Here is a 14,088-nt window from a genome sequence, read left to right as displayed (position 1 = left end):
CTATCTCAGTACCTTTAATAACTCTTAATTATAGATAAGTAGTTCTTCAATCATGTGAAAGGAAAAAAACTTTATGTTTTAAACCCAAATTATATGATCAAAGCTGGCTTACTTCTCACATGCAGTGTTAGCTTCCATGTATAAGTAGAGGTGAAGGTAATCTGCCAGTGCCGCAAGTTCAGGGTTGACTGATTTTATTTAGGTCATGGAGAATCTTCTGAACAGTCCTCTTTCTCTTTTGAAGAGTTTTCTGAATAGCTTGATTTCATCATAATCCCAGAACAGCTGGTCTCAGGGAGGAAATTTAATTTCAGATGGTTTTATTTGGGAAAATAAAGTAAAACAGATTCATTATTTATGTAGGAGTTTCATAATGGCCAGTCTGAATGCTAAGTCTGATAGGAGATTAACAGAAGATTTGCCATGTTTGTACGGCCTCATGACGGCATTGCCGGTCACCCCTTATTATGCCTGTGTTTGGAAACCCTACAGAACTGAAGCCAAGAAAAATACATGTGCCCAGTTGAGAGCTGCTATTTGCCAAAGGTGTGGCTGAGCTTGGAGAGGAAAAAGAGAATGTGTTTTCTCTGCCCTGATGGTCCTGCCAGAAAAAGTTGCATCTTCTCATATAAATCAGAGCAGTTTCAGATGCTGCTGTGAAATATGACTTGGCTGATGGAGAGGGATCACTGGAGAACAGAACGAGTACTGTCACATCCCTAGCCCATGCTCTAGCATGCTTTTACTGTGAAGGTTAGATAGTGGTTAGTCTTTGTAGTAGTCACAATCTTATTTTACCTGGAAAACTTAACAAAAGACCCTGAGGAAATTTGGCTGCTTCCTAGATCACCTTTGCCCCTGAAGTAGCATGAAGGGACTTGAGCACAGCTTGGAAGCGGAGTTCTGCCTGTCTATTCACCTGTCAGTCTGCTTGTCTCACTGAGCAGGTATCCATCCATCTGTCCATGAATCTGGTATTGGATTCAGGCAGCTTCAGTGACTTACAGACTGTCTTATGGGAAGTTAGGAAGTACACCTGCTACCTGTATACAACTAATGTTGTACCTGCCACCCTCTGACAGCCTTCCCAGGTGACCAAAAGAAGAGTTACTCAGTTGACTAGAAATGCTATTGCAAGGAGCATGAGATACACAGTTCCTAATATTTTAGCATGCCAGTGTCAGCCCATGGTTTCAGGTGGACATACCCTTAAACAGTGAATAAAGCAATGGTCACTGACAGGTTAGTTTGTGTCTGTACATGCTGCTGCTGTATGTCTGACACATCCAACAGAGACAGCCTTCTTGAAGTCATAATCCACTCTGACCTGATGTTTTCACTGTGGTCTCCAAGTTCTGGACAAACTTCCTTACTCCTAAGTTTACAAATATCATGCTTAGAAGCTTATGAACTCCTAAGTTGTATTTAATTAGACAGTGCAAAATACCCGATAGAGCTGGTAGTGCACAGGGATGGATTATAAAACCTTGTTTGGCTGTGTAACTGGATATATTTATTCCTACTAAGTGTCCATCAGCAGGCTTTAGACCATTATGACCAATTGGTGTCTTCTGTAGGCTGTCTAGAGTGTGGTTCTACAGCACTGCCTACAAGGTTCTAATTCTCCGTCGATCTGTATCATTCTTAACTTGTTAGGAGGTACAACAATAGTGTGGATTGAGGGCTAGGGTTTGTCCTTTGCCAGAAAACAGCAAGGAGAATGAAAATGTTCATGATGTTGAGCTGGATCATCTTATCTTTGATCTGGTCAAGGTTATTTCCTTGAGGATACTGCAGATAATGCATAGCTCCAGAAGGGCCATTCCCCACACATGGGTACACCTGCCACCAGTGCCAGCATGCTCAGCAAGGCTCTGGCCTTCGACGTTCCTTATGTGTCAGTCTGATTTACCTCAATGTGCATATGTTGTATTTGATGTGCTTTTTTCACTGTCTGACATTTTAGACATGGTTTTCACAAAGCTGTAATCTTGTTCTTGAAACATCTACCACATCCTTGGGAAACTTACCTGGAGGAGGAAGAGAGACTCCTCTCCTTAAATAATGTAGTGATTTTCACAGTGAGAGATGCTGCATGTGTACCCAGGGTGTGACTATAGGGTTTGTGTCTTAAAGGACTGTGGTACTCATAGGCAGCTTTGAAAGAAGTAATACACGTGCTTATGGCTCTTCTTGTCTTGGAGTCTTACAGAAAGTTCCTCCAAGGACTCCCAGCACCCATCTTTTAAGGTCTTTGGGATTCAGCTGTCAGGGGCAGCTAGCCATGGACTTCAGACAGCCTACACTTGTCTGGGATCAAATATGGGAAGTGAATTTTGCCAGGGCCAGCATTCAAAGGATGGGAAGTGGTCATGTAGGATAGGTTTCTAGATATAGTAGGAAGAGATGCAACTTCTGTCCTGCTCTTAGAGAATAGGAAATGAAATACATAAAGTATGAAATTCAGATGATCCTGAATTTGATCATAGAAAACCTTAGGAGGAGTGAACTCGTCAGGGAAGATGGTATGAATATGGGAATATGAGGAAGTGTTTGCCCTCAAAGGTAATCACCATATGTGGATATCTGTGTGAATGCGAGTGAGGTTTGCATCTAAACTCGTGTAGAAAGTATGTGCATGTATTTACATAGATATGTCATCAGCTGATGGGTCATGTGGGAATATGAAACTAGCAAGCCTAATTTATTCCACTTCTCCATGCATTCAAATCAGTTTGATATGTGGCTTTGCTAGCTAGCTCACTTCTGAATTTCTTCTGTTCCACAAACGCTATTTTTTTATCAACATTACCATTTTCCACAAGCCATCATATACCAAACAATTTTTAGTTTTCAATGTTAGGACAACATAAACAGTAGCAGGAAACAATGATGGAAGGCTCAATATTATTCTGCAAACTTTCAGTCTAGTTTACATTCATAAGAGCAATACTCTGTTTAGAAAGATTTCTAAGGTATGTCCAATGAGTCTGTGATTAGTTTTCAGTGTAGCCTTTAATTGCTGTATGGTGTCCTTGGAAGCCACGTTGCAAAAGGGAGAGAAATGAAACATATGTGTTCTGAAACAAAACAAAACAAAACAAAACAAAACAAAAAACAAAACAAAACAAAAAAAAAAAAAAAAACACAAAAAAAACACAAAAAAACCAAACAAACAAACAAACAAAAAAAACATGGGATTTGCTGTATTAGCTCAGGTGTAATCTTCTTGTAGGGGTCAGTTCTTTGTGGCTACTCTGACCTGCAGTGAGTCCAGCCAAGCGGTGTCACTAATTGAAAAATTACCTCATCCTTTTAAAAATGTACCCCCTATGTGTCACTAGTTTTTCATGGGCTGTGGTAGTGAACTCTGTGGCCTACCCGTGTGCTGTATACAAAATGTTTCTGTATATGCATATACTGCATATATGTATACATGGACAAGCAAATAATATATATACACACTTGAATGTGTACTTTGAATATATGCACATGATACGTATTGCGTGTAGGCTACATATATATATACGTATATACATATATATATATATATACATGGTATCTCCTGTGTGTATATACCCTGTCTGTGTATGTGTGTGTGTCTGTATACACCTCCCACACGCAGGTTTTCTGGAAGGCATCAGACTGACAGCATCACCCCTTGCTTTTTTTCCAACCCTAGATTGGGAAGCTCGGATAGACAGCCACGGGAGAGTGTTCTATGTGGATCATGTCAACCGCACCACCACGTGGCAGCGGCCCACAGCCGCAGCAACGCCAGATGGGATCCACAGGTCTGGCTCCATCCAGCAAATGGAGCAGCTGAACCGCCGGTGAGCATTTGCACCTGCATTCCTTTGACAACTGTGCTCTCCTTTTTTCCACACTGCTCTGGTAGCTCCCTTCCTTCTCCAGTGCACCACATTGACTCCCACCTTGTCCAAGTTCTTGTCCCTCCTGCAGCTCTCTTCCAGCCTGCTGGTGTGCCTGCTGTGGGTGTCTGCTGCTCAAATCCACCCACAAGAAAAGTGCTGTTGGGTGTATGATGGTGCAAGACATTTCTAACAGCAAGAGGAAGCTTTTGGAAAACTTTTCTGAAATAACTACTGGAAGGGAAGGGAGTATTCTTTCAAAACATGGAGTCACTTTTGCTACTTAACTATAGGAGTGGTGTTGATGGGTTGGTGCCTAGTGCTGTGCTGCAAAGCTTTTTGGATCTGACTGCTACTGGTATTGCTGCCTTATCCGTGTGGCACTTCTACCCAAGCTAATTAGACTTGCTGAAACGTCTGTCTCCTTTTCCAGGGCAGAGCCCTGCTCGAATAGAACTGTGTGCATTTCTAGAGGTAGACAGGTCTGCTTAGTGTTGCATCAGGCCCTGTAAATCTGTCAGTTCATTCTGAGCTGCCTGAGATACCTCTTAATGTCATTTATATTTTTAGCTTTGTTTGACTAGTCCACACAGATTTGTTTATCCTTTTCTTCTCATGCTTGCTTTTTAGACTGAATTTAAAAGGAAAGAAAAACAATAAACAGTTGGTCAAAAATCTGCCACTTTTGCATAAAGAGAGGGTTTGAGGGGTTTTTTTTAATTCCCTGCTTACTATAATGATGCCATTTCTAGAAAAGGATGAGCAAGACTGAAATTATATTTTAATTATAGCATATAAAATGCCACAAAAGTTTTTTAACCTTTTCTTCTGTGCTAAAAGAAAGATCTGCAGCTGAGAAAAGGATTCAGAGTTTAAAATTGCTCTTTACAGAGTACTTTGAATAATTTGGGGGCTGCTGTGTCCTGAATGAGGCAGTCTGGGAGAGCTGCACCAACTTAAACTTGACACCATCAACACATTCTTGAAAAATTATCAATCTTATAGGAAAACTCATTATTTTGAGTGGTGTTTCATAACATGTGTTACCTCTTGCAGAAATGAGAGAACATACTTGGTATTTGTTTTCATTATAGATTTGCACATAAAGCCTCAAGCTGCCATGTTAATACAAAAAAAAACCCACCCAAACAAATAGGAAAAAAAAAAACAAACAACAAAAAAAACAACCAAAGAAAGTGAATGCTTAATGTAGATTCTTTCAAGGGATTTCCATGACTTCTCTGCCATTTAGCATTGGTCTTCAAGAGGGATTTTAGCCGTGTCAAAGCTCAGACTATTTGGCTGCCACTTACAGAAGTTATCTGCCACAGAAACCAGAAAGCTGTTGTGGAGATACATCAGAATTTTTCTTTTTTTTTTTTTTTTTTTTTTTTTGAGGTTGAGCTCATGTAAGTGCAGAACAACCATGAAAGAAATAAGTACTTATAAGGGTGATTTACCATTCTGTTAGTTAATGCAGGTTAATCATTAAACCAGCTAGTACAGCAGAAACTGAAGGGTAGGCATTGTCTTTGTGACCTCCTTCCCTCATATTATTCAGTGTTTTCATGTAGGCTGTCTGTGTTGGCTGTTACTTGATTATCACTAGTTTGGTTGGGAATGGAGAGTTAATAAGATTGATAATCTTTGAATCTCTCCATTTTTAGTATTCATATATCCAGTTACAAAGGGAGAAATATGGAGAGTTTCCAGCAGTGGCAAATGTCTACTTATCCAAGTTCCATTGGAGACCTTGCTGTTTATTAAACATGAAATGTCATGGCTTTGTGGGACTAAGGAAAAACGCTGGTGATTATCTCCTTTCTGCCAAGGAGCTCTATTGGTTTGAGAAGCTGAATACAAAGATCTCCTATTGTTACCTGTGGCCTTTTCCTAAGATTCTAATAAAAGGGATTAATACTGAATCTCCTGAGCATTTGCCCAGTGGCAAGTAATTTCTGTAGTTTCAACCTGGCTGTAATATTTTTAGGTTGTTCTAGTCCTAAATCCAATTTCAGATATGTCATGTCTCCACATTTCAGGAATGTCAGGAAAGGTACTTTTTGTTAGTTATTATCAACACTGCAGAGGATTGAACTTAGTTTTAAGCCCTCATTTCAGAAATACTATTTTGTTTTGTTTCAAACTTAATGATTTGAAATGTTTTTCAGCAAACACACCTGAGAATCATTTTAGGTGAGGCAACACCAAACGTAGACCTTGCTGACAGAATTAGCAACAGCCTGAACTTTTGCTCTAACCTCAAGCAAAATTTGGACTCAACATCACTCCGCAGTTTGAAAAAGCTTAGTGACTTTTCTTTTAAACAAATTTACTTCTTTTGTTTTGGCTTCCTGGTTTAATTTGTGGAAGGGAATGGAAAGACCAAAATGTTACAAGGAAGCTTGGTATTTCCAGCCCAGCCAAAACCACAAAGCTTTGGAAATTCAGCTTGAAAAAAAACCCCACAGCTGTAATTAAACCTAGTCCTGCTTTCCTTCTGTGCTCCAAGCTTCCCTTTAGCTGTATGAGCTACTTGAGGATACAGGGAATGCAAAACTGGAATCCAGGTGTTGGGCAAACACCAAAGAGACATCCATACTTCTAATTTCAAAGTCTCTTGCTCATTTTCTGCAGCACTGCCTGACTTACTTACTTGCTGGCCAAGCAGATAACAGCTTTTGTTGTTCAAGTTCTGTTGAAAGGATACTTTGCAGCATATGTGTGTCTAGATTTGTCTTTGCACTAGTTTGAAGGATAATGATCAACATAAGAAATTATATGTCATGGTTAGGACAGCCACAGCATGGTATTTCTTAAGCTCCATTTCTTTGACAAATCACTTTGAAGGGAGACTGAAATTTCCAGAGGTATTCCCCATAACTTTTACACTTCCAATGTTTTCTCCAATTACTTTGCCTTTTTTTGGTATTTATATGACATGATTTTATAGTATTGAGACGCAAAAGAAATGTGTAGCCTTTTGTTGTCATGCAGCTGGTGTTGCTCTTTGAGGTTTGCCAGTAGGGATTTTCTACCATCTAATTAAATTGAAGGTACAGGGGTTTTCTATATGTGTGCTTATATCCCTTGATTATATGAACTTGGGGGGTTTCATGGTTGGTTTTTCCTTTCCTTTCCTTTCCTTTCCTTTCCTTTCCTTTCCTTTCCTTTCCTTTCCTTTCCTTTTCCTTTCCTTTCCTTTCCTTTCCTTTCCTTTCCTTTCCTTTCCTTTCCTTTCCTTTCCTTTCCTTTCCTTTCCTTCCTTCCTTCTTCCTTTCCTTTCCTTTCCTTTCCTTTTCCTTTCCTTTCCTTTCCTTTCCTTTCCTTTCCTTTCCTTTCCTTTCCTTTCCTTTCCTTTCCTTTCCTTTCCTTTCCTTTCCTTTCCTTTCCTTTCTTTCCTTTCCTTTCCTTTCCTTTCCTTTCCTTTCCTTTCCTTTCCTTTCCTTTCCTTTCCTTTCCTTTCCTTTCCTTTCCTTTCCTTTTCCTTTCCTTCCTTTCCTTTCCTTTTCCTTTCCTTTCCTTTCCTTTCCTTTCCTTTTCCTTTCCTTTCCTTTCCTTTCCTTTCCTTTCCTCTTTCCTTTCCTTTCCTTTCCTTTCCTTTCCTTTCCATTCCATTCCATTCCATTCCATTCCATTCCATTCCATTCCATTCCATTCCATTCCATTCCATTCCATTCCATGTGAGTGTCGTAAAACTCCTCCAGTACTGGGAATGGAAAGTTAATTCAGTTGCCTGCAGTCAAGTGAATAAAGCTGTAAAATGTAGGTCTGAAACAGAGGGTTTAAAACCGCAGTAAATTCATGCTGTTGCAAAACTTGCTATCAGAATTTCCTTATGTTTTCTTTAACTATCAAAATATACACTAAATGTAGCTTAAAATTACTTTGCGTACTGGAGGGGGACACATAGCATTGTGAAAGTCTACTATAAATCTATTAAAACTTTAATTATTTTTTCTTAATTATCTCCAGCCCTTTCACCCAAGGTTGTGCTGCAGTAAGCTACTGGAGATGGTGTCTTTTGAGACATCAAAAAGTCAAACCCTAACTCTTGTCTTTAATGATCCTGTGTCACTTTGAGGAACTTACGACTAACTTCTAATTCGGAATAAAGTGTGCATTAACAAATAAAGAGAGAGAAAGTAAGTAAAATCTGTAAGTCAGAGCTTGAGCTGAGGAAGGAAAAGAGTGTAAGTCAGAAAAATGAGACAAACAATACTGGATCAGATTAAAAGCAGGCAGTAAAGCCATCCTGTTTCAAATACACATGGAAATGCCATGAAGAAAGAGGGATTAAAAATATTAGGATGGAATAAAAGCTAATTAAAACAATTAAGAGAGTCTGTTTTCTAGCTTTGCTTTTCATTCGCTTTCTAGTTCTTTCTTTCTCCTTATGCTTTCTTTTTCTTTTCCTTCTTTCTATAAAATGCATTTATAATACACATAAGACACATTCATAATTTGTTGGTAGAACCAAAGAAAACATGTTCACTGATTCATCAGTCACTATGAGTAAACAAGTTAAGGAGAATTTGGTTTCTGTAATGTGAATTCAAAACACTCCAGGCTATTTGTTCTTCTTCAGGTAGAGTATTTTGGATTGGGCTCCTTTGCCTTTTCAGGGTTCACGATGTGCATCTAGTCATTTAATAAGAAAGACTGAAGGTTACATCACAGTGTTGATCCTTACTACATTGGTTGTGCTTCCATCAGAGTAAATGAGAGGAGGAACCATGATCCACCTCTAGTTTTAGGTTCCAGGTGTCCAGATGTTTTAAAGGGAAGCCTCAAAGTAACAACACATAGCCTAAATGTGTCTAAAGTTTGAGTATTCCTGACTTGACACCCTCTGTGGCTATTTGTTAGTCACTGAAAAATGCCAAGTTTGCAGAGTACTGGTTGGCCCAAGTGTGTGCAGATGCATCAGCTGCAGGAGAAGAGTCAGCTGTGCTCTTACTCTGTTGTACACTGAATATAGAAATGTTGGAATCATTCGGAAACAGTGCTGATTGTTAAAGGAGAAATCAAAAGAAAGCACTTCTCTTAACTAAATCGTCTTTTTCTTTCTATTAATGTATCTAGGTACCAAAACATCCAGCGAACTATCGCAACAGAGAGGACTGAAGATGATGCTGTGGTAAACAACAGGGTGGAGAGAGTTCCCACTGGAGGAGGAAGTGACTCTGAGGCAGAGCCTTCCCAGCCAAGCCCAGGTATGGAACAACAGAGCTTCTGAGTGGCATTTTCAGTGCCATTTAGTCCTGGGGAAATCTGCATTTCCAGGGGAGACTGGAATTCTATTATGCCAGGTTGCAAAAATTAATTTAAAAAAAAAAAAAAAAGACCTGAAGATGCAGTTTTTAGATGTGAAGCTACAAGTACAAAGCTGGACACAACAGTTTCAGTTCTTCTTTAACAACTACTAAGACAAACAAAGCATTTTTTACCTTAGTAAAGGGCCATTTTAAACAAAAATAAAAGAGGCATTTTGCAACTACTAGGTGAATACTATTCACCTAGTAGTTGCAAAAATGGTGCTGTCTTTTTTTTGCGGCCGTGTGATTTTTAGCGTGGGGCATTTGCAGTTTATTTTCTTTAAGCCTGGCTTCTACACTGCCCCATTTGCCCATGTGATTGCTCCTGCAGTGGCTCTGGCATCATGTATGAAATACATGTGGTTTTTAAAGGTATGGTTTTGTGATAGCTGTGAGCTGACCTAAGTGTGGGCTCTCACCAAAGAAGGCACAGCTGACATTTTGCTCACCACTAATTTATGTGACAGGATCCCATACCAGAGTGGAGAACTGAACTGCCTGAAAAATAACCTGTCTTCTTGTCCTAGTCATTTATAGCCAGATTGGATCTTTCATCTGGCTTGTTAGATAAGAAGAATGAGTGTCACTACAAAGCAGAAGAGGAAAATGTGTACCCAAGTCAGGATGGGATGGCAAGGGTCTCTTCTACTCTTTTTGGTGGTAGTCACACTCCTACCAAAAATGTTTTCTCGAAACATTTGGGAAACCATAGTCTTAAGTGTTTGTTTCAAGTAGGAAGTATCAGCAATCAGTCTGGTGCCCACTATGCAACTTGAGGCCATGCAAAAATAATTCCCTGCTTTGTTAGCACCAGCAAAATGATTGACCAATTCTCTTCCTTTGGATCACTCTTACCTCCACCTATCCTAGTGTTCTGTATTGTCTGCCATGACTAAATCCAACTTCTTGCTATCCTTTTGTCATCCCTCTGTAAATGGATTGGTAATCTGTATCTGCTTGAATTTTCTTAGTTTTCCATGTTGGATAGGAAAAGTTACATAGAGAAATAATAAATTTTTTTTAGCAAGTTTAGAAAAATACTCATTTTTGTTTGTTTTGATCCATAAGGTGTTTTTAGCTTGAAAATCAATTTTGGCCAAGGATGTTTAACATTTGATACTCGAAGTTCCCTTGCAATCTTTTGTATTGCTATTAAAGGGAGATTTCTACCTACAGTGCATCTTATAAGGAGATCCCAGTTCTCTGTGTTAGAGAAATGGAAATGAGGTACACATTGTATTATTAGTATTTATAAGTAATGTAGCCATTACTTGTAATATGTATAATCATTTAGTACCATAGACAATAAAATAGTAATTTAATAGGAGTTGCCACCACTAAGTATTTACTTCAGTTTATTATTTAACATGCACTCTTTTGTGTTAAACCCGAAGAGCTAATGAATGTGATAAATGTTACTTTAACTTATTAGGAAATGGTTTTTGCTATAGATAATTTCTTTGCTTTTAGAAGAAAACATAAGTATTTTATAAAATTCCAAGAATTAGAAGATCGTGATAGTGTTAACACATTAGGGAAAGAAAAAGCTGCACTATTATATATTTGTTATTTGTCTTTTAATTTTAAAAATATCAGAAAGAATACAATTAAGGCATATTTATTCAGGTTCTAAGCCAGTATAAATCAATTTAACTCTAGGAACTGATCCAGTCTGCAGTTTTAAATGGATGAAATAATATGATGTGTGCAGCAGGAAGAAAAGAGAAGTTATAACTGATTAAAAAAAAAAAAAAAGTGAAATTGTATTTATTCTGTTGATGACATCTGCATCAAATTTTCTTGGACTGCAAATAAAATATGGATTTATTTGAAAATGCTAGATCATCAAAGCCATAATTCAATGTTAGGAAGAATTTTTCTGGTAGCTAAAGAACATCAGGAGTTCTACCTCTACAGAGTTACATTCTCAATGCTCAGTTCTGCTCCTGTGCTTTATTAATTGATACAGATTAAAAATAATGCAGTTGTGTCTAGGGTTTCTTTCTTTACCGTACAAGTCCCCAAAACCTTGGACTTGTCAAAAGTAATGCAGTTAAAGTAAAGGGTAATGCTGGATTGGGATATCAGGTTTCTCTAAAATCAGCTGTGGGGGAAACCAGAATGGGCCTGGGTGACTGAACCAAACCATCAGCTGGTGAAAACCACTGTGGTCACATTATATTTAGGGACAGCAGCAGATTTGACACAGACTTTCATAAGCTACAGTTCAGGAAACCATCCAGCTCTTGCACTGCTGTGGTAAACACTGCATCACTAACCATAAGGACATCTGTCACTTTGCCAGCTGGCTTGTCTTGGTAATGCCAAGGTAGGTGCATTGGGCAGGTGGTGGGTTTTTTATATCATCACTTTTGCAGCTGTTTCTGGAAGGTTATATAATAGACTGTGCTTGCCACTACATTGATAAGATTCTGTGGCTTGTTTTTTTGTCCAGAGATTAGGAGGGAAGGTTCCCTTTCTCCTGTGAATTCTCAAAAAATCACCTTGTTGCTGCAGTCTCCAGCTGTGAAGTTCATCACCAATCCCGAGTTCTTCACTGTGCTGCATGCAAACTATGTGAGTAATTATGATTTGCTCTCTTGCACTACTGATTTTTTAGTCTTAGTGCTGTGTCTCAGACCTTCAGGGAGAATGCACAGTGAATATGAATTGTGTGTCTTGGGGCTCAGTTGTCCTTTCTGAGCACCAGATCAGGCTGGGGACACTACAGCCAGGCTGCTCCAAGGAGGCTCTTGCTGGGATTCTGCCTCACATGAGAGATTCCATGGTACAGAGAAGCTCAATAATGTTATCCTCCCAGAACAAGCAGGAACCCTTGGTTTCAGCTTGGTTGATTCTGTTGTCTGTTCCTGCAGGCAGTGATGTTGCCTGTTGATCCAGCTTCCTGAGAAATCTTACTCAGATACCACCAAGTCTCAGGGAAACAGGGAAAAAATTCAACTCTTGCAATTTGCATTCCCAAAAAGGAGGCAAGCATAACCAAGTGAAAGACACATTGACTTGTGTCAGTATAGTTTTTTTTGGAAAAAGCACAAATGAAAACAAATTTTCAAAATTCAAATAACTTTTTTTTTTCCCATTACTGTAGTAAAACCAGACATTTTCTTGCAAACCTGGAGGGGAGTGGAAAAAATGTAGTATCAGGAGGATGCAGATAGGTAAGTCCCACAAGGAGATGCAGTCCTAGTTTGCCATATCTGGAATGTAGTTCAACAAGGCATCTAAACGTGACTTCTGACTATTTGAAAAGTCATCCATTTCTGGGTAGCAATGACCTTCCTTTACAAAAGGAAAAGAAAGTAAAACACTTTGAGTTTCCTCAGCACAGCCTTTTAGCTAGCTGCAGACATCAGGTTTTGGCTGTGGCACTTCATGGATTGAAGCCAGCTGTCCATCTCCAAGCATCTGCCAGAGATTATCACCCATGAGATCCTGACAAGGAAGGGATGTATTAACTCATCTGACATTCCCTGAACTAGGTTATGGAGTGCAGATAATTTCTTCCATTGGCACAGTGATATATGTTGGGAACAATGTAATTTTTGACCAGCATAATTGCTGGAAAAATGAGTAACTGATTCCATAATTGTGTAAAAAACAGCTGGCAAGAGACTAAATCCCAATTTTATTAGTCACTGAAATTAAAAAAAAAGCAGGAAGAGGCCTTCAGTTTTACCTTAAAAACTTGTCTGTAATGTGAGAACCAGAGTAATCTATTAAAACATCTGTCAAATGATCATACAGATAACCACTTGTACAGGAATAATGGCCCACATAACTTTTGCCTTAACACACGTGTAATACTTTAACCACAAGCCCCTATTAAAATTTCAAGCTATTAATTATGCCACTGAAGTTGGGATTGGAAAATATTATCCAGCAGTTAGAATTAAAAGGTAAAGGCTCTCATTTTTCAGGTATTTTATTTTATTTCCATGAAGAGATAAAACTACATTGCAGTCCTAGTTTCCCTAATGCAGCTTAGAGATATTCAAGGCAGTCATTGATCATACATTTGATCAAAATACAACTTTTGTTATGTAGTAGGCTGGGATCTTAAAAATCTGTGACCGTGAAGCTTTCCCGGGTTATAAGCAGGTCATATCTTCAGGGCAGAGATCATATCTCTGTGATTTCATAACGTTTACCAACCCTTGCCATAATTAGGGACCCTGTGCTAGAGGGAGCGTTCCCAGTGATGTCGCCACAATAAATCTTTACATAATAAAGATTATACCTGTAGATGTTTTATTGCATTATAGTGGTTAAAATGCACTAAACAGACACAGAAATTGAGAATTCAAACCTGCTGGGTCAGATTCTCTGGACACACTCCAGGTCTGCACACTGGAGCTCACTTCACTGAAGACAGGAGTCCTCCAGTGATCCTTTATTACTCTAACAAGTTATTCAATCCTTTGGACTAACCAGCAAACCAAGACAATAATTTTCCCTCTAGTGAAAGGCTCAGGAGATTTTTGTGAAGTTTCCTACTCTGTCTTGAGGAGCTTTTCCCCTGAAGTGAAGGATTCAAAGAGTAGCCTGTGAATGGGCCTGTGTTTTCTCGGTACAAGTATTATTTTGTGGTGCTCTGTCACTGAACACACTGTAACAACAAATGCAGTTCACTGGGCCCCTATTCTGCAATCAGATCAGTTCATTCCCTTGAGCTGCCTCAGGCCACATTTCCCTAAGAGGTGTTTTTAATGCCCATTGTTAGATACAGCTCACTGCCTGAGGGGTGGCATTCATTAGACTCATGGAAGTGTCTCCATCTGACAAGCTTTGTAGTTATCGAAGAAACAAATGCTCCATTCCAGGAAACAATTCACGTCTTCCAAAAATAGACAATTAAGTAGTGTCTGTTCCTGTCCTGT

General features: G+C 39.0%; 1 protein-coding gene across 6 annotated transcripts in view; it reads left to right on the top strand.

The window, feature by feature from the left end:
- Positions 1–14,088, top strand: part of HECW1 (HECT, C2 and WW domain containing E3 ubiquitin protein ligase 1) — a 254,102-nt gene that overhangs the window by 191,364 nt on the left and 48,650 nt on the right. For all 6 annotated transcript variants that reach the window (XM_066190748.1, XM_066190729.1, XM_066190720.1 and 3 more), the window contains 3 exons: positions 3,683–3,833; positions 8,958–9,088; positions 11,646–11,767. In XM_066190748.1, coding sequence (XP_066046845.1) covers positions 3,683–3,833; positions 8,958–9,088; positions 11,646–11,767 — 404 coding nt within the window. The remainder of the gene's footprint in view (positions 1–3,682; positions 3,834–8,957; positions 9,089–11,645; positions 11,768–14,088) is intronic.

Source organism: Chamaea fasciata, unplaced genomic scaffold (assembly GCF_029207755.1).
Source record: "Chamaea fasciata isolate MVZ Bird 193981 ecotype frontalis unplaced genomic scaffold, bChaFas1.0.hap1 SCAF_1, whole genome shotgun sequence".
Lineage (NCBI taxonomy): Eukaryota > Metazoa > Chordata > Aves > Passeriformes > Sylviidae > Chamaea > Chamaea fasciata.
The sequence above is the reverse complement of the archived record's forward strand: the minus strand, read 5'-3'. Positions and strand labels throughout refer to the sequence as shown.